Source organism: Gambusia affinis, linkage group LG19, assembly GCF_019740435.1.
Source record: "Gambusia affinis linkage group LG19, SWU_Gaff_1.0, whole genome shotgun sequence".
Classification (NCBI taxonomy): Eukaryota; Metazoa; Chordata; class Actinopteri; order Cyprinodontiformes; family Poeciliidae; genus Gambusia; species Gambusia affinis.
Genome location: NC_057886.1, coordinates 782385 through 806199, shown reverse-complemented (window position 1 = coordinate 806199; position 23815 = coordinate 782385). Strand labels below are relative to the sequence as shown.

The 23815-nt window shown below is 39.4% G+C and overlaps 3 protein-coding genes across 6 annotated transcripts in view; all 3 read right to left on the bottom strand.

Annotated features, from left to right (window-relative positions):
• Positions 1–579: 579 nt before the first annotated feature.
• On the bottom strand, positions 580–11134 carry rras (RAS related). Its single transcript, XM_044099019.1, has 6 exons — positions 10502–11134; positions 8606–8693; positions 6475–6577; positions 5021–5129; positions 3779–3897; positions 580–3104 (listed from the first exon to the last, which is right to left on the bottom strand). The coding sequence occupies exons 1-6, from the start codon at positions 10586–10588 to the stop codon at positions 3017–3019; spliced, it is 594 nt and encodes a 197-aa protein (XP_043954954.1). The 5' UTR covers positions 10589–11134; the 3' UTR covers positions 580–3016.
• Positions 11135–13135: 2001 nt separating this feature from the next.
• Positions 13136–17854, bottom strand: si:ch211-195b15.8. The gene is made up of 5 exons (XM_044099018.1): positions 17699–17854; positions 17341–17433; positions 15945–16104; positions 15638–15761; positions 13136–14107 (listed from the first exon to the last, which is right to left on the bottom strand). Exons 1-5 carry the CDS (start codon positions 17834–17836, stop codon positions 13405–13407), a joined length of 1218 nt encoding a protein of 405 aa, XP_043954953.1. The 5' UTR covers positions 17837–17854; the 3' UTR covers positions 13136–13404.
• Positions 17855–20871: 3017 nt separating this feature from the next.
• Positions 20872–23815, bottom strand: part of ap2a1 (adaptor related protein complex 2 subunit alpha 1) — a 31476-nt gene continuing 28532 nt past the window's right edge. For all 4 annotated transcript variants that reach the window (XM_044099015.1, XM_044099016.1, XM_044099017.1 and 1 more), the window contains one exon: positions 20872–22507. In XM_044099015.1, the coding sequence (XP_043954950.1) occupies positions 22430–22507 (78 nt within the window). In that variant the 3' untranslated portion in view covers positions 20872–22429. The remainder of the gene's footprint in view (positions 22508–23815) is intronic.

The following is a 23815-nucleotide window of genomic DNA, read 5'->3' as shown; positions in this document are numbered from 1 at the left end:
GGAAATGCATCATGCTAATACCAGTTTAACTGTCTTGCAAGCTTATTCTTCATTCTTGATTTATTACTGGTTGTCATGTTACAGCCAGAACTGTAAATGGCTACACTGATGTAGCCATTTAGGCTACATCAGTGTAGCCTAAATGGGACTTTAGATAGAAGACTAAGAAATTCTGATAATGCAATGTTTTGTTCGTGTTTTTAAACACTTTTACAAAACAAAATCTGTTCAGGATTCTCACCAGTGGAACCAGCTCCCAGTTTCAGTGTGCGAGGCAGACACCATGTCTACCTTTAAGATAAGGCTTAATCATTTTATAAAGTTTATACCAGGATTGGCTTAGGTTATTGTGAGAATCTCTGTAATTTTGCTGCAATAGATTTAGGCTGCTGCAGGACAAGATTATTTTCTTCACTCTTACTTTCTCAGACTTCTATCTACTTTTGCATTTTCTGCTGTTGCAACAATTTCTCATCCTGAGCAAAGATAACTTGATGAAATCAATGGTTTACTTAAATGACATTTTATCAATTTGACTTTTTCTAATTAGATCTGGTTCTCACAAAAGTCACAAGACAATTTTTTTTTCTAGAAATGTTTTATTGATGTTTAAGCATGAAACAAAATTTGAAACTTGGATATGTGAATTGTATGGTTTCAGATAAAAATGATGCCTCTTAGAAAAATTAACATAAAGCAGCACTTAGAAATGTGAACATTTTGATAGCACTGTGGGAGGTCATAAAACTCTATCTTGTTCTAAAATAAAAAGCTGAGAATGTGCCTAATTTGATTGTCTATTGCAAGATTTGAGTATATACATTAATTCCTTGTGATCTCCTGAAAGTGGTGATAATATGCTGACAACATTGTCATATAAGAAAACTGACTGTTTTATACTCCAGGACTGTATCGAACGTTGCAGTTTCCCTTCGTGAGCAAGTGATGTTTGCTACAGTTTCAGGTAAAGCTTTGAACGACACTTCCCTTCTTATGTTGGAAACCAAATAAATGAGAGGCTTCGCAGTAATCATCTGGATTTGAAAAACAGATAAAAGGTGAACCAACCCCCTCCAACGTGAAATGAACACCAGGACCACAGAGTAGTTTGCATCTCAAAAAGCTTATTATAACAACTTTAAGTCATTTACTAATCAGAACACAAAGGTGGCTGTCTGTACCTTAATCTAGCATTGTGATAAAACAACAAATAGCACCTCACCTATCCCCAATAAAAGCATAATATAAGAAATACATCTGCATGTCCAATAATTCATCTATGAATTAAAATGTGTAGATTGTGGGGAGTTTTTTTACCCTGAACCTTTATGACCAGCAGCCAATTGGCCCTGAACGCTCTGCCCCCCCATCCCCCGGGCCGCTGCTGCTGCTGGCGAGTAATACTGTTAACAAGAAATGAAACAACAAAGCTGCTTTGGGAGAAACAATAATAAAAATTATTTTTAAAATTAAAATTACAGCAGATTATTATTCACATATATCATTCCTCCTTTGCAGAGGCACAGCATTGTGGATGGACTCATGAGGATTTCACAACCTCGGATTTCTCCCACAGTTCCAATCAAACAGTCCTCCATTAGGACTCTGGTTACCCAGGAAAACTTTGGAATGGGCTTACAGGGGCAGTAGCTCAGGGCTCTGATTTTTGTGGGTGGCCACGAAAGTTGTTTGTTTTTTTTAATGAATGCATATTTTGCTAACTTTGTACTTTATATAAAATTTATAGGCTTAAATAAGTTCAGGTGCCTGAATATTTTGGGATTTTTATGACTATAGACAATATTCAAGTATTTCAAAATATTATAGCACATTTCTCTGGAAACAGCATGGAGATATTCAACTTAACATGAATCAACTCATATTTGAATGAATTAAAGCAGCAAAGATAATCCTTTGCTGATGTAAAGGATTACCTATTAATGTACTGTAATTTTCATTACTAAAAGATTTTTTCCTTAGTGGTTAGAAAACCAAAACTTGCTCTAGAACCAAATCCAACTCTGCTGATTACACATGTAACTGTAGTCAAATTTATTTTGTCCTTTAAATGTGTGAGAAAATGTCGTTCTTCATTAATTGTGGTTATGTTTTTATTTGTTTCTTGGAGCGCAGATGCACTAAAGCACTAAACTATTAACTTCCTCTTCTTAAGCGAAATGCAGAAATGTGTGATTTAAAAGGATTACTTCTAAAGTAAACAGAAAACATGAACACTAGCGGTTTTACTGAAGCAAATCTACCCCAAAAGTTCTGGGTCATTTTTAAAATACTGCCTTCACTACTGCTTCTGTGGCAAATTACTACCCTGATAATCTCCTCTTACCACAGTACAGGTGCTGTAGTCGATGTATAATTGCCCTAGGAGTTCAAATAAAGAAATTAGTTCTGTTAAGAAATACTGCACCCAGCTGAAGTTTATGTAATATTTCATAAAAACACAATTTTCCCACTAAAGCACCAAACTTATGTGGGCCATGCATTGCAAAAGCACCCCAAACTATAGATAGAACCCAAGGCATAAGCACACTATGAAGCAGGCATGTAGTTTCAGCTGTCAGGCTCTGCTGCCCCCCTCAGGAAGTCATGGGAGATGACAATACAGCCCATGACTAGTTTAGGGCGTGCCACATTGCACAAGAATGTGAAATACTTTCTGACTCCAATCTACACCCAGGGTCTGCGTTCAGAATGCAGTCTGTCATAGAATGATGAGGCAGCTCTTCTTCTGTACATCAGGCTCTGATGTGAGAAGTTTCACTTCCTCTTTCTCCATCTGCTGCTGTAGACAACCTTCTCTTTACATTCTTCTCATGAAAATAAAACAAAAAATTATAGGCTGAAAAAAAAAATAGTTTTTGGTAAATTGCAAAGAAAATGTTCTGGAAGGTTGGTTGATAGACCTTATCTGTCACTCACTCTGACACACACACACACACACATATTTCTTTGTACAAGCTCAAGTGGGATGAGGGTTTGGTGTCCATAGTAACGATGCCTACAGGATGACACAGGGACAGCCACGACTGTTCTGTTTCCCAGTTTGTTGAGTTGGAGGAGGAGGACTCTCCATCTCCTGAAACCGTCTGAATGAGGAAGATGGAGACAGACAAAATAAAAATGGGATCAGATTTATATTTACACACAAACTGTTAACACTGCATTATGACTGATGTGTGAGAGTACCTGTAGTCTAATTATTTACATCTAAGATATCTTAAAGGTGACTATATGTCTACAGGCTACAAAACATGTTCATTACAGTTTTTGCACAAAAAAAATTCTCAGATTATTCGATTTCACCACCTCAATTTTGCTCCTTTAACTCATTAGATGCTAATAATAATAAATTATTATTATTATTTAAAAAAACATTGATGTCTTGCTGGAAAAAAGCTGATTTGTTTTTTTTTCACTTTAGTTTTCTTTTAATGGAAGAGCAAAAATGTGCAGGAAGTATATTTAGCACAATAGGTTTTCTTTATGCAAGTAAACATTTACATGTTTAACTTCTTAGTTAAACATGTAAGCATCCCAAAATCTGCCATGTACTGGCCTGTCCAGGGTGACCCAGCTGGAGGGAGGCACCAGCACCCATCATGACCCCACTGGGGATAAGCGTGTGAGAGGAAGGAAAGAAGGAAGGGAGGAAGGAAAGAAGGGATGAAAGAAGGAATAAAGGAAGGAAGGAAAGAAAGAATGAAAGAAGAAAGGAAAGAAAGACAGATGGACAGACATCCCAATTGCAGAAAGCCTCTACCTGATGATCTTCACCAACTCCATGAAAGCTTCATCCACATGGTAGCGATTTTTGGCAGAAGCTTCCATGTAGTAGATCTTGTTCTCTCTGGCAAACGCCTGAGCATCCTCCCTGGAGATCTGCAGACACACCCAGCTTCATGTGAAATCAAGTTAAACGAAAAGGTCCACTTACACCGTCAAATCTCTGATAAGTCCCTATGTAATTGTGCGGATTATTCTAATCATTACAGTACACAGGCTAGAAAAAATAATAGATGATTTGTTAAATGAACAATATACTCAGATCTGTAATTATACCAAAACGTTAAAAAAAAAAAACGTACATTTTGCATTTAACATAAAATAAAACCCTTTGTCTGTAATCTTCTATCCAGAACAAGTGGAGCCTTTAATCCATTATGCACATTTTGCTATCCAGTTAATCCAGAAAATGGCCAACAAATCAGCCCTACACAGTCCTGATGTTAAGTCAAACAGAAAAGGTTTTCACAGGTTGATGTTAGGATTTTTTTTAGCTGCAGAGGAATCCTGTTTTATAAATGATCAACCACAAAAATGAATTTTAGGCATGAACATTTTTATTTTCTTATTTTAATAGAAATTTGTTTATTTGCATATTTTACCATATTTCTAATATTATATTATTAAGGTTTAATGAAATGTTTGCAGAATATACCTATCCTTATCTGATTAATCATCAGATGAATCAACTACTAAAATCGTCATCAACTGCAGTCCAACTGCACTCTCATAATATTTTCCCAGAAGTTATTGAGATCAGACTATTTTTGAGCCTTTGTATTTTTTAGACAGGGAGGCCATTTTTGCAAAGTTTCAATGACTTTCTCACATTTCTTTAAATCAGTACATGATGAGTTGCTTTTTGAGATCTTTTAGCCCATGTCATGTTGTCAAGCAGGTTCTATTATGTGATTTCTTGATTCTACTTGTCATGCACTAATAAGCTCTGAGTGTGGCTTGTGAAACTGAACTAAAAAAAAAAATGTGGTTAATCACACTAAATTCCTGATTTAATGTCCCAGCTATTATTCTTGGTTTTTGTGCCCCGCCCCCACCCCACCCCCCGGTCCCCATTAATGTTACAACAGTTGATCTGAATGTCAACAGCGCCTAATACAAACCTTCATCAATCAACCCCCCTCACCCCAGAGGGTGGTGGGTTGATTGATGAAGGTGGTTCGCCCAGGGCGCCAAACAGGCTAGGACTGCCTCTGCGTACCACTCTATGCTGCTCCAGGTCAGCCTTGTTTCCAACCAGCACCATGGGAAAGTCGTCTCGGTCCTTTACCCTCAGGATCTGGGTGTGGAACTTCTGGACCTCATGAAAACTGTACGGATCACAACAAAAAACAATGAGCACTCCCAGTATCTATATAAGCACTGACTTACAAAAAAATGACAGTTTAAGTTATGGATTTTTAACTAATAAATGATAGACATGCCCTGTGATGGACTGGTGACCTGTCCGCAGTGACCCCACCTCTCGCCCATTGACAGCTGGAGACAGACACCAGCACCCCTCCTGACCCCATTAGAGAGACGCATGAATGATGGATGGATGAAAATTTTAAAAAAGAAATAAAATTTTAAATCACTCATAGCTTGATCTGAGGATGGGTTAAACTGTGACGTGTATCGTTGTTCATAAAATTATTTTAAAGTATCAGTGATTATTTTGTTATAATTACGAACATCTTTAATAAGATATTCTGAGTTGAGGCCCTGTTTCCAAGAAGGTTAACAAGGTACCAATTAAGCTTATTAGCAAACTAATACATCTTCTGCCTCATGAAAAATATACATTTTCACCTTTCTTTGTTGAAACCTGCATCTCTCACACTATTCAGACCAGGCATACTGAGGGAAGATCCTCAGTGCATAAAAAGGCAGCTACATCTTTGGGATGTTTAAAGACGTTTTTCCGCCCGTTATGATCGGTCCTGAAGTACAGCTGGTTGCAGCATTGATAACATGATCCTTCTCTAGCTGCTGGTTCACCGAGTAAAACTCCTGCTGCAGAAAAATCCTCAAACATCATGATCAGGCCGTCTTTGTGCCCTTCTTGTAAATCTGCATAATCCAAGCTTTATCTTGAAAGTTGTGGAGCTTCAATACAACTACAAGTTTCCAAATAAAATTCTAATTCCCATTCAAAAATACTTTATTGGTCCCAACGGAAAATTAAATATAGTAAGTGAATAAATTGAGATTATTAAAAGGGCGATTGTAGCTGGTGATGCATGTTGGCAGGAGAAATCTCTTGTAGAGTCCTGTATTACAATGAATCTGAAAAAGCCTCTCACAGAAGGTACTCTGTTTTCTTCAGGCAGTCTAATGAAGAGGATGGTCATAACCTTTTTGTTTTTATGATGTGCCAAATATAGAGATGCAGAGACAGATTTGATCCATTGTATAACATATATAATTTAATTTTTAAAAGCTAATATGGAATATTTTTTCACTTAAAAACTATTTTTATGCTTCAAACTTGAGACTGTAAGTGACTGTTGAATCATGCTATATTTCAAGCAAAATGTTTTTTTATTATATTTCACTAGAAATTTTGGTCACTACTGCTGTTGTTACCAAAACCCTTTGTAAACCCAACCCTAACTTTTGTCATTTAGATGCTAGAAACACAGAGATACACACGCACACACACCAGGTCATTACCTGCCCCGGTCGTTGAGAGCAAACACCAGTAAGAAGCCTTCTCCAGACCGCATGTATTGCTCCCTCATGGCACCAAACTCCTCCTGGCCTGCTGTATCTAGAACTGATAGACACAGAAAAATTACACTAGACACTGTGAATAATTTGCCCAAGGTGAGTCCAGTTTTGTAAAACAAATAAAATACAGTCACCACTGTTAGCTTGTGAGCCTTTCAGGAGTTCTAAATCTGGGTGTTTCCTTTATTACTCAACCTTTGGACTTATTGGGTCAATGTTTCCATTAATAGTTTCTGCTGCAGACATTTGCTCATTTGTGATGGTGGTTCGCTAACAAAAACACACAGGTCTATCCATCCATCCATTTTCTGTTCACCCTTGTCCCTAATGGGGTCGGGAGGGTTGCTGGTGCCAATCTCCAGCTGCGTTTCGGGCGAGAGGCTGGGTCACCCTGGACAGGTCGCCAGTCTGTCGCAGGGCAGCACAGAGACAGACAGGACAAACAACCATGCACACACACTCACACCTAGGGAGAATTGAGAGTGACCAATTAACCTGACAGTCATGTTTTTGGACTGTGGGAGGAAGCCGGAGAACCCGGAAAGAACCCACACATGCACAGGTAGAACATGCAAACTCCATGCAGAAAGACCCTGGGCCGGGAATCGAACCCAGGACCTTCTTGCTGCAAGGCAACAGTGCTACCAACTGCACCACTGTTACACACAGGTGTAAATTTAAAATCTAAATAAATACAAAGTAAATTAATCCCATCCCAAATGTAAAGTCAAACATGCGAAATTGAGGCTAAACAATCTAAAAGCAGCTACTGAACATACAAGAAAGAAATCATTCCTGAAAACACTGCAACAGACCAATAGCATGTCAGGGGTGTGTGTAACAAAAGCATCCAGCAGAGCTGTTGATGCTGTCCACTAGTTTGTAGGTATTTTTTACAAAGCAGAGATTTCCTTCTACATTTTAACTTCTGGTTTGCAAAATAACAAAACTTCTGGTTGGAAACAAGAGATTCAACAGATCTGAATCTGATCTGTAAGTGCAGGTTGACAAATCTGAAATGTGTCAAGTTGCACTAAAAAAAGAGAATCAGAAGCTGCTGCTGAATAACCGTAGGAATATAAAGCAATTAAATCAAAGCTACAAGCAGCCCTGGCGACCCTCGCCACTCAGCGCCGCTCTGGCCTGGTGGTAGTGGTAGTCTCCTGTTATATTCCCAATAACATGATTTCTCCATTAACTTAAGAGGTTTGCTGGCATTATGACAGGAGATGGATACATTTTATTCAGTGGGATGTTGACATCTGTGAAAAACTATGCAAAAAAAAGAAGTGTAGTTTCCAACAAAATGACAAGAACAGCTAACAAAATAGAACTGGTACCTTAACCAACTACTTTTTAACTTAAGACAGTACTGCATTTGTAATTCTTTTGTCAAAATTAAGTGTAATTATTCAATGAAAAAAAAAAATACAAAAACAACTAAAAGCTGCATTTGTTGTTATAGCTATATTTAAAAACATTAGTTAGTTCTTTTTCATTTCTATTCCAAAGACTCAGGTTGCAAACTCTGGACCTAAACTGACTTGAGAGAATCAATCAGAGAAGGAGATGGTTTAAATTAAGGACATTCATAATTTGGAATGGCATAGTCAAAGTTTACACATTATTTCAACTGAGAAAGTCCACAGATGTGCTCCAACCTATCTGACCAAAAAGTGGTTCAACAAAGTAGTGACTCAGGTACTACAATACTTTGTGTTGGTCTATTACATGAAATACATTACACACGTGATTGTGATGTGGCAAAATGTAAAACAGTGCAAGGGGTGTGAATACTTTTCCTAAGCATAGTAGAGTCATTTTTGTGACTCTACTATGAATTCTGGACATCCTAATTCAGATGTCCAGAATTGGGGTGGAGGTCTATCTGATGATTTCATGAAAAGGTGAAAAAGCAGCATGACCCAACTCAACTGGCCTGCTGCAAGTCCAGCAGGGCAGTGACACACACACAGGGAACAAACACACTGCCTGAGTCTTCTCAGTCTGCAGGCTGTGGAACAAAACTGTTGACACAATCGGAGTGAATCAGTGTAATGTGGTGCAGCCTTACTGTCTAGCCGAGTCTCCTTCCCATCCACAGTGCACACCTTGGTGTAGGAGTCTTCAATGGTGGGGTCGTAGTCTGACACAAAGTAGGACTATTGGACACATTCAGCGTTAGTGGCGGAGCAGTTAACACAGTGTACTGATTTCTTCTACTTTCTCCAAACAAAAACATCATTCCACCTTAAACTGCAACAGAGACTTTGCTTGGTCCCATTATTCACCTGACAAACATTTAAATAAGCCACTTGTTGGAGGGAGCTGAATGCTGCACTTCATTCACTCCGGCCCTGTTTAGTCGGCTTTAATCGAACTCCAGTGCATTTGTCAAGAAAGTCCAGTTTGTTTGGGGATGTGTGAATGTGCAATTGAACTGAATGCTGGAGTCAAAGTTCACCCAAAAAAGTGAACTCCAGCCCACCAAAAAACTTAAATTGAAGTGAACACTGGTGCTGGTGATGCATTCTAAATCACCAAGATGACCAGAGGCCGCTCCCAAGCAGTGCATTATGGGTAAACTGCAAAAACAAAATGCACTAATCTAAAGCAAGCACGTCTTTGTCTTTGGTTTTTATTTAACCAAAGACAAAAAAGAAATCCTACAACCACTAAAAATTGACTCTACTCTATTTTTGCTCACATTTTGTGAAATATAAACATGTTATGTCTTCTTCAGAAGTTTGCATATCATTTCCTTCAGTGGTTCTTTGGACCAGTCAAATATGTGGAGATTTTAGATTATGCTGTCTAACCAACCGCTTTCATGAAAACTAGGTTCCTTAAGGAAAGTGATCGTTGTTAGCAGAAAAAGGCACTCTGAAAAATAATAAAAATGTTTCAACAGGACTTGAAGAACCCAGTCATGTCTGAGGGTTGATCTGATATTCAAATAAATTCACATCCAATACAGTCTCAACTCCTAGGTAATTCCCTGCCTTTCATTTTGTATCTTTTTACTGAAGAATTCCAGGTAGAAAATGGAGAACAGGACTTCATGGAACACAATGCATTTGCAGAGTGCCAAAGAAAAAACTAGATCCCAACTCTGCTTTGAGTGGGTTTGGGTTAATGGCATCACATCAATCAAGCTGACCAGCTGGAACTACTAAACATTGTGGTGGAAATTGTCTCAATACCCACATAGTGTTCGCCAACTCCTCACCTTCTAGATGCCACAATGCAGACTAAAAAATGATGTCTATGAAGAAAAGTCTGGTATCTTGCTTTAACTGGTCTGTGCTGCTCTTCATCAAACCAAACCACTGCTGTGGATTCCTTCATACATAGTTTGTTACCTGTGACCTATGAAGCCTTCAGTTTAATCTGGGAAAACTTGTAAGGAGCCATTTTACTACATCTTAATGCATTTACACCACTATAGATGGAGTCCTGCATTTGTCTCCCCCCTCTCTCTCCACCCTTTCTGTTAATGAAAGTAACAGAAATTACCTTTTTAATGACTTAGAAAAATATCATTAGAACTGAAACCAAACATTAAAAACAAAAGTGGACTGAATTATTTTGAAGGGTCACCTGATTATGAAAGTTTTCTTCTGTCTGATGAATTTAATGCTTTCTTGGCATGTCGAAGACATGACTTAAAAGTGGGAACAGAATCAGACTTTTGTGTCCAGGTGTGAAAAGTATGAGTTTTAGTACCTTGAGATGAATGTTCAGAATACTTAAAAACAGCAAACTGGCAGTAAGGAACCACAACCTAACTTCAGGACAACCCGCATTAAAAAAGGGCGAACTGGTCCTTTACTTCCAATAAGGAATCACAACCGAACTTCAGGGCGAACTGGTCTTTTACTCCCATGAAGGAATCCCATCCTAACTTTAGGACAGTCCTCATGACAAAGAAAGCGGGCCGTTTTTGTAGAGACAAAGTTCATGTACCTACCTGGATGAACTGGATGGTCAGGGCGCTCTTCCCCACTCCACCGCCTCCCACCACCACCAGTTTGAATCTCTCTTCTTCCCCACTCATTCCTGATGGGGAAACTTTCTTTGAAGATTAAAAAGCGTTTCAAGGCCTGATTCACCAGGTCTCGCCCAAAAAGCCCAAAACAAAATTTCCCCAGATCCTGAAGCGTTAACCGGGGCTTCAAACACGGACACACAGCAATTCTATCGCCACAGTTTCAGACTCAAATTTATCGTGCGCATGTTTTTTCTCCCCCCGACGACGCCTTAGCGGACAAAGCCACACCTGGGTGCCAAAGTCCTCCAAAGTCCTGCGGTGTAGTTTAGGACCTAGTTTCGTCTTGATAGTTAGGACAGAAACAGCTCGAGTGCTGGGCTCTTCCCTATTCTTTCTGCTTGTCTTCTACCTCAGCCCTGAGCAGCTTCTGAGGGCGGAACTGCTTCCTCTTTAACCCTGTGAGAAACCTGAAGCAGCGGGGCTGAGCTCGCTTTCAGGCGAACTTTCAAAGAGCAGCAGCCTGTGGTCGGTTCTGACTTTCCTCTTTGAAATGCCTTGTTGATTTGCAGATCATTAATGATGAAAACTGTTCCTTTTCAACTCAAGTTTCAAGTGTCACTTTCCTTATTTGGTCATACGGGATGTCCGTGACATCATTTCAACTCTCTCGCAGGATGTACAATCAGCGCAAGCTCGGAAAACTTTTTCAGGGAGCAGTTTCATGCTCGTAACCTTTTCTGTGTGCTTGACAGATTAAGTTTAGCTCAAGAGTGGAAACGTTAGAATGGGTACAGATTTTAAAAGACGTGTTAAATCAAGTAAGCTCCATTCAAAAATAACTCAAGAGCAGAAAAAGCCTTACATAGAAAATGCAGGCCTCAGGCTACACAAACTACGTGACATTTGCCAAAACATCACACTCCAGCGCCACCATGTAGACTAACTAACCAACACTGAAGCCGTTGTTGAGCTGTTGAAAGTCAAGAAGAATGTATTTGTACCCAGTTACCATCTCCTTGTGTCACCCAGTTCCAACCATTGACTTCAGTGTGAAAGTTTAACAAGTGGTGTGCAAATGTGTTGCATAAAATGATTCTGTGTCCTTCCTCAGTTTCTTATCTGCTCACATGCACAGGGCTGCATGCTTATATAGCCATAACATTTAAGGCAGGCGACAGTGTTATATGTCACACATAAACAAAACCTGATTAAGCAGGAAAACAGACTCAGAGAGGAACAGAATGAGGTAAAAGCAGAACTCGCGCTACAATCTTTTCTTCACTTGGTGTCGCCCTTAAGGTGAGCCGAGTGGAGCCCAGCGCTGGACGGTGAACGTAGCTCTGTATCTTTTATTTGTATGATTTGCATGGTTTGCAACATTTGCTCATTTTCAGCATTAAAGGTTGTTTTATACTTAACCAAATCTCATTATTTCTCAAGGTAATGACAGTGAGGAGCTAGTAAGCGGACCCAGGTGGTGCGCAGAAGGGAAAATGGGTGAACTACATCAACTGGAGGATAATTATTTGTCAGGCATTTTTCCTCTTACCCCAAACTAAAACCCAGTGACGCCATCTGGACCGTTTTATTCATGAGCTGGTGGGCAGCCAGGGGAAAAAATTAGAATATTTTCTTAAGAAAAATATCCAATTGTCATTATTTTGTCCGGGGTTCACCCTGGACAGGTCGCCAGTCAACAAAGAAACAGACAGGACAAACAACCATTCACACACACTCAGGGAGAAGTTAGAGAAACCAATTAACCTGACAGTCATGTTTTTGGACTGTGGGAGGAAGCTGAAGTACCAGGAGAGAACCCACACATGCACAGGGAGAACATGCAAACTCCATGCAGAAAGCCCCCCCCGGCCGGGATTCGAACCCAGGACCTTCTTGCTGCAAGGCAACAGCTCTACCAACTGCACAGCTCTATCCCTTTTTTGTGATCATACTAATTAAGTCAGAATGCTATGAATTGAACTGCCGTTTCAAAGAAGAGTGATCGATGCAGACAGCTTTCAGGAACTTTTGATTTGGTTTCTGCAGCCTGCTAACGCACATTTCACCAAATATCAGTCTCATTTTGAACAGGCATAACTGCATTAAAGCTCTAACATATGTTTTCTGTTTTGAGTGAGTTCAATATTTTTCCGAATTTGGCTTCAGAATAAAAGTCTGGTATAATCCCAATACAAACTTTTATTTTATAAAAAAGAATAATCTTTTAATTTTATAAATAGAACAAGTACCAAGCATATAGCAAGATTTATATTGCCTTCAGAATGGCAGGACTTTGAGTTAACTCTAGCAAGTCTAAAAAAGTTGATATGTTTTAAAACGAGCAGAACAGCAGGTCAAGTCCAGAGAACTGTAAATTCTTGATCATATTGTAAAGAATATTAAATACCAACAGAGACCTTGAACTACATTTAGTATTTTTCTTATAACATTTCAAAGCCTATCTTTGTGGTGGTTGACATTTTCTGTTTTATTGCCCAGAAGTCATTGAATTAACACTTGCACTTCAAAAATCACCATGAAAAAAAAACCCAGATTGAAACAATATTGCAAACTTAAGTTTTTCCACTAATACAAACATGCAACAACATTGGCTTTCAGTGTGATCTTTTGTTTATTTCAAGATGTTGCGCCACAGACTTTTCAAAGCGGCAGCAGCTTACAAAGCGAAACATGAGCTGTCGACTGTTAGTATGTACCAAACAAGAAGCACTTGACAAGAATAGTTTTTAGAATCAACTCTTCAATAAATATATAAATAGAAGACAATGGTTTCCTTCAGTATTTCTGTAAATCCTGTGTTGTGAGTTTTGTTCTGATGAACATGCACGAGAAGCGGTCAAGTGTAGCTCTGCTCTGCAACCTCAGCACCTATAGGGCAGCGCAGGCTGTCCCATCTTCACCGGGTGGATCAACCCCAGCAGCACTCTCTCCCCCCAGTCCAACAGCTTGTTCAGAGTGATGCCGAATGGCGATAACAGGCCTCGTTCCTTCTCTTCAGCTCGGCTGTACCCACTGAGATGGGGACTCCGCTCTGGATGGGGGTCGCCATGGACCGGGGTCGCTTTCGCTACTGATTGTGGGCGGCTGCTCGCCGACGAGGGCGGGCAGAATCCCAAGGGTGTCAATGAGAGCGTGAGGCTTTTACGCTTCTCCACGAGAGAAGTACAACCTGTTGGGAATTGTAGTTGTCTGCACTTTGGTGGAGGTTCTCTGGACTCACAGAGGCTTGATGCAGGAGTGTTGCATCGCTTTTGGTTGCATTGTTGGTTTTGACATGCTGTCAGGTCAAAGGTCCAAGGTCCTCGCTTGTTATCGCAGTCGTCTAAGAGCAATTTTCTTGTCTGAATTATTGAGTCTTCTGTGGCGGTGTGGACGCAGTGGTTCCTGTTCTGACTATGCATTAATCCAGTCCCTCTGTCCTCTGTGGATGGCTGCTGATTCTCCTGCTGCTGCCTGGTCATATCACATCTGGACGCCTTCTGGTTCAGGATGTTTTGGAAGTGCTGCAACTGACCCAGGAAGTTGAAGTTTGGGGAAATGGACGGCCGACGCTCTTTCACAAACCTTATGAGGGGACAGAAAAGATTTGGGTAAGACTTATTGTTACTTTTATACAGTACATGTGTGACCCTGTAACTTTTCCTATGCATTTTTTATCTGATAAATCATCAGACTAATCCATTGAATAAACAATGATATCAATGAATTTAGCTCATTAAATAAATATGTGCAGATGAGAGTAGCTTCTATTTATTATCATAATGAATGTGGTAAAATGATATATTTACAAAATTAATATGACTTATTGATCATTTGTAAATAGTTATACAATAGTCAGAAATTAAGTTTAGTGAAATATACTATGTTTCGTAAACATTTATAGTGCTTTTCTTGTCACACGGGCCAGTCATAGTAGGAGTGTAAATAATGAGTTACTTATGAATGTATTTGTGGATTTTAGAGTTGATCCAGTAGTAGATGGTGGTATTAGGAAAACTTTAGCTATTTTACAATTATGATGTTTATTTCCTTGCAGGATGTGCATAAAATCAACCAATGCCCTGACAGAGAAGAAGGTCTCCATATCTGAGGAGTGAGTCTCCCTCCTTCAATATCCACCCATCAGGCTCAACGAGAACTCTCCATGTTCCACAAAAATTGTGGAACATATTGCAAAAAAAGAAATAAAAGCTCCTGACAAAATTAGGTTTTTATATAAATCCTACAACATCTTTTTAAGCCAACTGTTGTACAAAGTTTGTGTTACATACAGTGTTTAAATATAGTTAAAAATCTAAATAAAAATGGATTATGAAGTCTCTCTAAACAAGATTAACCTTCAAAAAGTATTAATAAGAATTGATATTATTAAGCTCATTTTAATTTGATGCAATAAATTGCTTATTGCGACAGGTTTATACTCCACAAACATGAATAAAATGCACTCCAAAGTTTCCTCCAACAGCATAGGCATTTTTTTCCTTTTCTAAAATAAAATTCTCTGCTTACTTCAGACATCTTAACAGGTGCCTTAATCCAAGGGACCTGTTAAGATGTGTCCAAGGCACATCTAACTTAATCCAAGGCACTTGTGAAGATGTGAGCCAAATAAAATGTATGTAATTTGCAAGCAGTACCTCTGTTAATGCTTAACTGTGTACAGGTCTGAGGATTTGAGGTCCTACCACACCCCATTAGTGGGTATTGTACCCAGGACCATATTCATTTACTTACATTTGGGGGGGGGGGGGTTATTTGCAGAGTTTATTTGTAGGTATATATTTTTTTTAGTTTTTTTTTAAACTAGAACAAGAGCAGCAGCAGGAAACAATGGAAAGATCTTTGTGTGCTTGCTAAACCGGGATAAATAAACTGTGGAAAACAACCTCCAAGTTTTTTTTAAAATTGGATTTCTTTAGCCTGCAAACAAAACATCACCAGAGAGCAGCACTGGCTCCTGGTTTGAACTTCTATAAGATGCCTGATTGTCACTCTATTCCTTGTTGTCGGACAAAGGACATTTTTCAAAACAGGTTCAGGCATCTAAAGTAAGATAGTGCTACTTAATTAAAGCTCGAGGCCTGTGTGCAGCACCTGTAGGCGTGGTCCAGGTCCATTTCCAGGCTGTACATGATGTAGGCCACAGCCAGAGCAGGGGAGCGGGAGATTCCTGCAGCACAGTGCACCAACACCGAGGCCCCAGAGGACATGGCTGAATCTGCACGCACCGCACCATGGCACATAACCCTTGTATTAGTGCCGTCACATTAGTATGGCTAATCCAGCTAGCGCAGTTAAGACTGAAGAACCAGTCAACTGCTAGCATTAACATGGTAGTATAACAAAGAAAACTGTGAAGTAGATGTTTAGGATGAGAAAGGCAGGGGGAGGCAGTCCTGACCTATGAAGCTGAGAGCCTGGGGGATCCAGGGCAGCAGGTCGTCCCACAGGGAGTCATCGATGGGAATGCGCAGGAATCTGGAGCGAGGCAGGAAAGACGGCTGTGGGCTGCATCGGCTCACACTCAGCACATAGGAAATACCCAGAGAGGCCAGTCGATCCTGAACACACACATTTTCTAATATTACTCTTTCTAAACTTTAATTCAGAAAACTGCTTCAGTGCATTTTGTTCACAACATTCTCCAACAAAATATGAGAAATTCCAAAATACCAAGTTAGTGTAGATTTGGTGTCTCCTCTGTGTGGTTTTGTTTACTTGTTTTGAAATGTTCATCTGGGGACCCTGGAATTCTATTTTTGTTTATTTATTTATTTATTTATTTATTTATTTATTTATTTATTTATTTATTTATTTATTTATTTATTTGTTTGTTTGTTTGTTTGTTTGTTTGTTTGTTTGTTTGTTTGTTTGTTTGTTTGTTTATTTATTTATTTATTTATTTTTGCTAAAATACACTCAAGATGGAGTCAGGCAACTTTCAGCCATTACATTTTTGGCTTTAAAAATATTGAAATCAGATACGTATCATTATTATTTAGTCTGATCATTTAATCGGACATTGAGGTCATAGAGGTGAGACCAAGTTTTATTATAGTTAATAAAAATAAACTGAAACTGAGAACATTAACTGAACTAAATAAAAATCGTAATTAATGGGGGGAAATTCTAACTAAATTATATCATGGATTTATAAAACTAAAACGTACTGAAATTACTTGTATAACACCGTTCGTTTTCGTTTATCCTTTTTTCAGCGGTTACACTGTTTGTTTGTTTTTTTGGGGTTTTTTTTTTTTTGTTTGTTTGTTTTTTGACGGTGTTGTATGACTAATTAATCAATGGTTGAAAACATAATTATAAAATTATGTATGAAGTCAGTTTCACTGACGCGCACCACTGCTGGCTCTGACTATACAGCCAAACAGACTTCTCTATAAAGGCTGCAGTCAATGTGGATTAGATGGTTGCTATTAGCTGTGCTTTATTTATCTTTATTTATCTTACGATTTTGTAATGATATTGCCGGCTCCCATTTTTGAATAAACTTTAAAACTGATCCACAGATGAAGGCATCCATTATTACTGCTGTATGTCTACCTTCTTCTGCACGTGTGGGTCGCTTCGGGGTTATAAACCACACACAGAAGTTTGATTGTACTTGCATTAGTGACCAAACAAATAAAAAAATCGGAATTGAACATCAAAGCCTGCTGTGTGACCTTAGTCTATGATTCAAAGTGCCCCCTTCTGGCTGCCCCTTTAAGAACTTCGTGGATGCGCCGCTTGTAGCGGCACCAGGCACTGTGCAGAATCGCTGTTGTTTTGGTTCTTACCTGCGTCACGTCGCGCTCCGCTCCGAGGTAGAGCCGCGGGAGGATGACGGACAGCTGGGGTCGCTCTGCCTCTGCGTCTCGGGACCAGACCATCTGCAGTGTCACAACATCTAAGTTAAATAGTGGCTTTTATTCTTCTTTTAAAAGCAGAATATTATTCATGCATCCTCTTCTTAGTCGCCAGGATTGTGAGTAGCATGAGTAAGTGATGCAATTCAAGTTTTTCCTTCTTAGATCAGAAGGAGGATTATTGAGCTTCTCCTGTAGCTATGTTAAACAAGCAAATTATAAATTGCCACTGTTCTGCTGGTCATTTCCCGCATGCGCACAGATTATTTTTAAAACAAACATTGCTTACTGTGTGTGGCGCGTCTTCCTCTTGCAGTAGCAGAAGCCTCCTCTGTGTTTGCAGGCTGATGAACGCACTCACAGTCTGCAGCAGCTGCCTAGAAACTGGCTCCTCTGACTCTGTTCTGCTTCTAAACGATGAGCTCATCCTCTTTCCACAAATATAGCTGCTATGGGTGATGTCACCTTCAGCCTATCACCGTGCTTTCACATGCGCAGGCGCACCGTCTCACACTCTTGCAAGAGAGTTAATCTGACAAACACTAGAGTCTAATTAATTGAATTTGGTTTTAGTTATCGTCATACCTTCCGTCCCGCACGGATTTATGGAGCTGTGGAGCTCCTCATGCATCACACGCAGTGGCATGCGCTTCATCTGACCACCCATTCTCATTTGTGGTTAAAAACAAACCATGAAACTGAAAGCATAGATCTCCTATATATTCATCTCTCTCGATGAAGTTCCTAACCTGCAAATGTAATTAAAAATTAGCAAAAGAGTTTGAAATAACAATATTTACCCTAGTAACAATATTCCTTCAATCAGTTTAATTTAGTGCGTCATATTCAAAAACACTGAATAGGTACCAATGTCTGCATATTAATACTTATATTAAATGCCTCCTGCTGAGCAGGGGTGTATCCAGGAAGTTTCGAAAGAGGGTTAAATGGGGACCAGTGGTTATCTTGTGGTGTCACCAAAATAAAAGCTCAGGCAGAAAGAAGGTTTAGAAAAAATTTTAATGAAACTTAATGACCTAGTTTGGTCAAAGATTTACATAAACATAAATACACAAAATGTCGTTCTTACTAACTGAATCTATTTCTTTTATTAAGTTATTCATTAAAAATTGCATCCACACAAGACTGGAAGGCTACTGCACATCTGATTTCAAAGTCCTGTTCATCAAAGCCCTCACAATTATTCATCTTTACTGTTAGGCATTAATTAATGGCCGACATCACGGTCGTGTTCGGAAGCTGTAACCATAATAATTGTAATCTATTGTATCTTTAAAATAAAATTCAGTGTAAACTGTGTGATCCTATACTGTCCAAGTGAACAAAGAATATTCGGGGAATTGTGCTCAACGTCTTGTTCAATATCTAAAACAAATAATTAAGGCAGCTCCCATTAATAAGTGTACCTCAGCTGGCCAGTGAATGTATAGGTTAGTAACTCTGCTCTAGTCAACCTATTTTTGCATAAACTTAACAGACCTGAAAAATAAGTTATCTGTCCGTGAGGTTCATGTAAATGTGTGCTCCTGTGCTTCAGCTTAACAGTGAAATTATTGTTACTAGTTGGACAAATACAACAGAATTTATACCATTTTGAATTATTTCTATGTTAGGGGCCACCACAGCCAGCCCAAGGCATAAGCCATCTAGGCAGCTCCTTAGGGCCAAGGGCTACTAAGCGGCCCCAAAGTGGAACAAAAAAATGCTCCTGGGGGCCTCCTGCAGAATATTGACTGTGCACACAATAATATTGGGGTTTTACAGATGCCTTTGTTTTGGTTCTGCACTGGGTTAAATTTTGTTATTCATTCTGGCGCTGGGGTTTCTTCCACCGGTTACTGCTGTGTATGCTGGCAGCTAACAGTTATTAAACCAAGATAACAGCACAACTGAACTCTTTATTACCGCAATGCACAACCACTGAAGATTTGGACCAGTGTTTCCCAATTCCAGTCCTCGGGGCCCCCTGCTCTGCATGTTTTAGATGTGCCTCTGTACCAGAACAGCTGATTCAAATGATTGCATGACATCTTCTGCAGCCACCAAGTACTGCAGGAGCCTGTTAATCACCCAAAGATTCAATCCAGGTGTGTGGCAGAAGGGAAACACCTAAAACATGCAGGCAGGGGGGCCCTTAGGACTGGTATTGGGAAACGCTGCTTTGGACAACAGTGGTTTTGTGGATTATCTTGTGTTGTATGTTGTAGAACCTTTGTGCTTATTCGAAACATGGCAGACAGCTTCAGCAAGCCTGACAATCTAGTATTTTATGGCAATACAGCGGAGAACTGGCATGCATTTGAGCAGGAATACAAGTTGACCCAGAGGTCAAACCAGTAATTTGCCCAGCTCACTTCATTTCTGGAGCCATGAAACACAAGGTCAAAGCTGAATTCGATAGGATACAAGAAACAGGGGTAATCGCATCAGTGTCAGACACATCTGATTGGGTCTCGTCCATGGTTGCCTCCAATACAAAAGATCAGAATATGTTGAGTTTCAGACCTCAACACTGCTCTCAAAAGACCACATCAATGCAAACAGTATATGTTAGAATTGGGTGGCATGTCTAATAGTGCTGTATTTTCAGTTTTTGATGCCAAGAACTCCTTCTGACAGATTTCACTGGACTGCCAATCAACCCTGCTCACCACTTTAAGCATCTGTTTTGGTTGATACAGGTTTCTATGGATACCATTTGGCATTAGCTCTGTGAGTGAGGTGTTCCAGGACATCATGGAACAAATTTTCTCTGGATCCCAGTGCCATTATTGTGGACAACATACTCATGATGCCAGCCTAAGAAAAGTACACCACTGAGCCAGAGAGGTAAATCTAAGACTCAACCCTGAAGTTCAGACTGAACCAAGTTGGACATGTGTTTACCAGTGGCTTAAAAGCAGACCTATCAAAAACAAAGGAAAATATTTCCTGTGAAAATCCAAGTGTGAATGCTGAATGGTTTTGGTGTATGCTGCAGTTGGCGTTTGAAGCCAACTGCATAAGAAATACTGTTCTTTAGTTGGAATAGCAGAAGTACCATTGTTTCAAACACTGCTGAACATGATATCTCAATATGAAGGTTATGTGGAGTTTGTGACAAGCAGTGACACTTTTTTTACATTAAATTGTATTTTAATTAGGGTTTAACAGTGTCCAAGTAATACCATCACATCATTTTGCAGTGAGCCATTCATCTAAACTACTAAAAATTTCAATAAAGATATTTTTGCAAAAAAAAAAAAAAATAAATCTTTATATTTTGTACACCTTTTTTTTAATGGCATGGTGAAGTATTCATTTTTACACGTGGAATAGGCCTCAAATTGCATGCATATTTTCTTCTTGTATCAGTTTATACTATTTTGAAAGAAATGAGTTTGAAAACTTAGAGGTCTAACAGTGTAGTTATGACTGCAATGAAAGACAAGAGACAGATAGTCAGATATATGGCATAGTTTTACTTCACATTTTTCAATTACAGAGTAAATCTTAAGTCTAAACACAGGTATTGGACAGCTTCTTAACACCGATACATGAGGCTGCATTAGCTAGTGGATACTGCATAGACACACACAAACTCACTTACACACACTCACAAAAATGACTACATTTTCCACTACAAAGTTCAATGTCCAGCAACTGCTGTGCAGTCACAGAATGTAATGTGTTAGAAATGTCTTTAGGCCCCCCCACCTGTTTACTATCACATACAACCATTCACACTCACACTCCAACTCCCCTGTAGCTGGAAAGGACTTTGGGGTGTCTCACATCCTGTCCTCGCCACAAAATCAGTGCTTCAAAGTGACGGGAATCCCAGAGCAGAGCTGATAAAGCAATCTAAACTTCAAAGATTTATTGTAGTGGTTGGTTCCACATCCCACTAAAACAGCAGAAATCCATCTGTGCAGGATTCGCTCATCAGTAGAAATATGGACTTGTGGAAATGTAAATGAGCCTCATCTTTCTAACTATACTGGGCTGCCAATACAAGGCTTCATTTCAAAGCAAAAAAAATATCCTCCATGTAAATATTTGAGTAGTAATCCACATTTCCTTCCACAATGCGTCACATCCACAAGCAGAGGAGTAAAACAGGACCTCACCTCTCCCTGGTCTGCACACATCTCTCCTGCTAAACACAAATGGGATATTTTTTTCTCTCTCTCTAAAATAAAGCTCCAGCTCTACAAGTTTAAAAGACAGCAGTGATGAGATGGGGACAATAAATGTCCTCTCTGCCTCCTTTAGCTGTACGGTGAATGGGACCGTCTTATCTCTGCAATCTAGTGTCCGTTCTGTTAACCTTCAGCAAACAAAGGGAATGTGTCCAAAAATAAAGTGATTCACTGGCACATATTTACATACACGATAAGAACAAGTGCACAATCTACTGAAATGAAGGGTTAACTCCAAGCAGGGCTGGATGAAAGGAATGAACAGGAGGATCCCAACACATCAAGTGCATTTTAATTTTTTTTGGCAGGAATGCTCGATTTTCCTTTTGCAGCCTTGACCACTGGGAATAGCGTGTGCGGGTTGGGTGTAGTAGTGAATGGGTGCGCCATTAATAGCTTCTCCCACTTGTCTTCAAGGAATGTTGCACATATCTTTTCCAAAGCGGTCAGGATGAACAGAATGAGAACCCCAGCCCAACCACAGGACACACAAACACACACACACACCATCTTTCACTCCTAGCCATTCACACACCAGCTACACAGGTAAACCAACAAAAACTAGATTGTAGCATCATGTTAATAAACAAGTAAAAGATGAACTGGAATCAGAATCTGGGACAAGGATAATGACAATAATATTGCTGCAGGCAGCGACAGCACTTTCCCTTATGTAGGTTACACCTTTTTTTATTCCCCCTCCCCCAAATTAAAGACTCTTTGCTGGAGGCAGGAGGACAGGTGTGGGAGGGGTGCTGTAGAGAGAGAGGTCGCTGGTGGGGTGGGGGACGGTGGGAGTACTCGTCAGGGCCTGGACTCTAGAACTGCTGGGCCAGCAGCTCACAGAGACGCTTGGACACGGAGTCTTTGCTGCAGCGCAGAGTCAGGCGATACATCTGTAGAGACACAGGTGAATACAGTGACCACGCTGAAGGAAATGGAACGGGTCACATGACCCCATCTGGGATCCCTCTGGTACTACTATCTTAGGTATCTGCAGGTTTCAGCAAGACTAATTTAAGACTTTTCAAAACAACCATGAAAGAAATTTAAGACTAAAAAAAACTTTAAATATAGGGGATGGTTGGGGGTTCCTGCTGCATTACAATCAAGCATAGCAAAAATATGGCTCACTACATTAACTCCTGTAATGCCAAGCTTAAATAATACATAAATAGCCTTACAAAAGTTTTTAACTCCTAGATAAAAAAAATAAAGAGCAATATCTTGTTATAACTACAAACGTTCTCGTTATGACGAGTTTAAAAGGAAATGCAAAACTTGTTCAAACAAGAAGGTTTTTCCATTGTGACAAAATCCCACTGACAGATTATGACCTGTGTAGGGGATGCCTCTGACTCTCCTCCATCCTTTTAAGTTTTACTATTTCAACTCATCTTATTCAACAATTATTTCATATTTGGTTTTATCTGGTTCTGAATTTCAATCCAAACTCAGGCAGTTAAGGGTGTTTTCACACTTGATAGTCTTCTAGATTGTTCGATTGGGGACCAAAATTGCAACATTTGTTACATTTTCAGCTGCTGCTGTTCACCCTCACACTGCACTGTGTCAAACTAATTGGTAAAAAGCTACCCCCTCTCATCCCTTGCCTGCGGTGGCCATGCACCAAGAACTACAGAATGAAACAACACAAACATCATTCTTCAAAAATGTAAACATAAATGGAGTGGCATCAGATTTTAGTGGTTAAACAATTTCTCCATTGATAAGGACTTCATAATTGTCTTTATTCATGCTTAACTGATGAACAAGGTTACAGTCACTAGGTGGCATCAGTGTTCAAACTGATCAACATACTGCCTGTACAAACCAGTAGAAGTAGCTACACAGCACAACTGTAAATGGAGTAGAGAATATTTTGAAATACATCTACTGTCAGAGAGGTGGATAGATTTTGTTGTCAAATACAAGAATAAAGCCATATTAGTAGAAAAGATGCAATGTTAAAGGAAGAAAGTCATTAAACTAGGAGTAAAAAGTAATTTTAATTAAAAAACCCCAAAACAAAACACTTGCTGTATTTAGCCAAATTTAATGAATGAAAGTGACAGGTCTTTTTGGGCAAAAGATCACTGCATGTTTGTGGCCCTACTTAATATGAAAGTGTAAAATGAAAGATGTACCATACATTTCCCTTTTACAAAGATATACTTTAGCAATTTCAAATCTCTCCTAAAAAA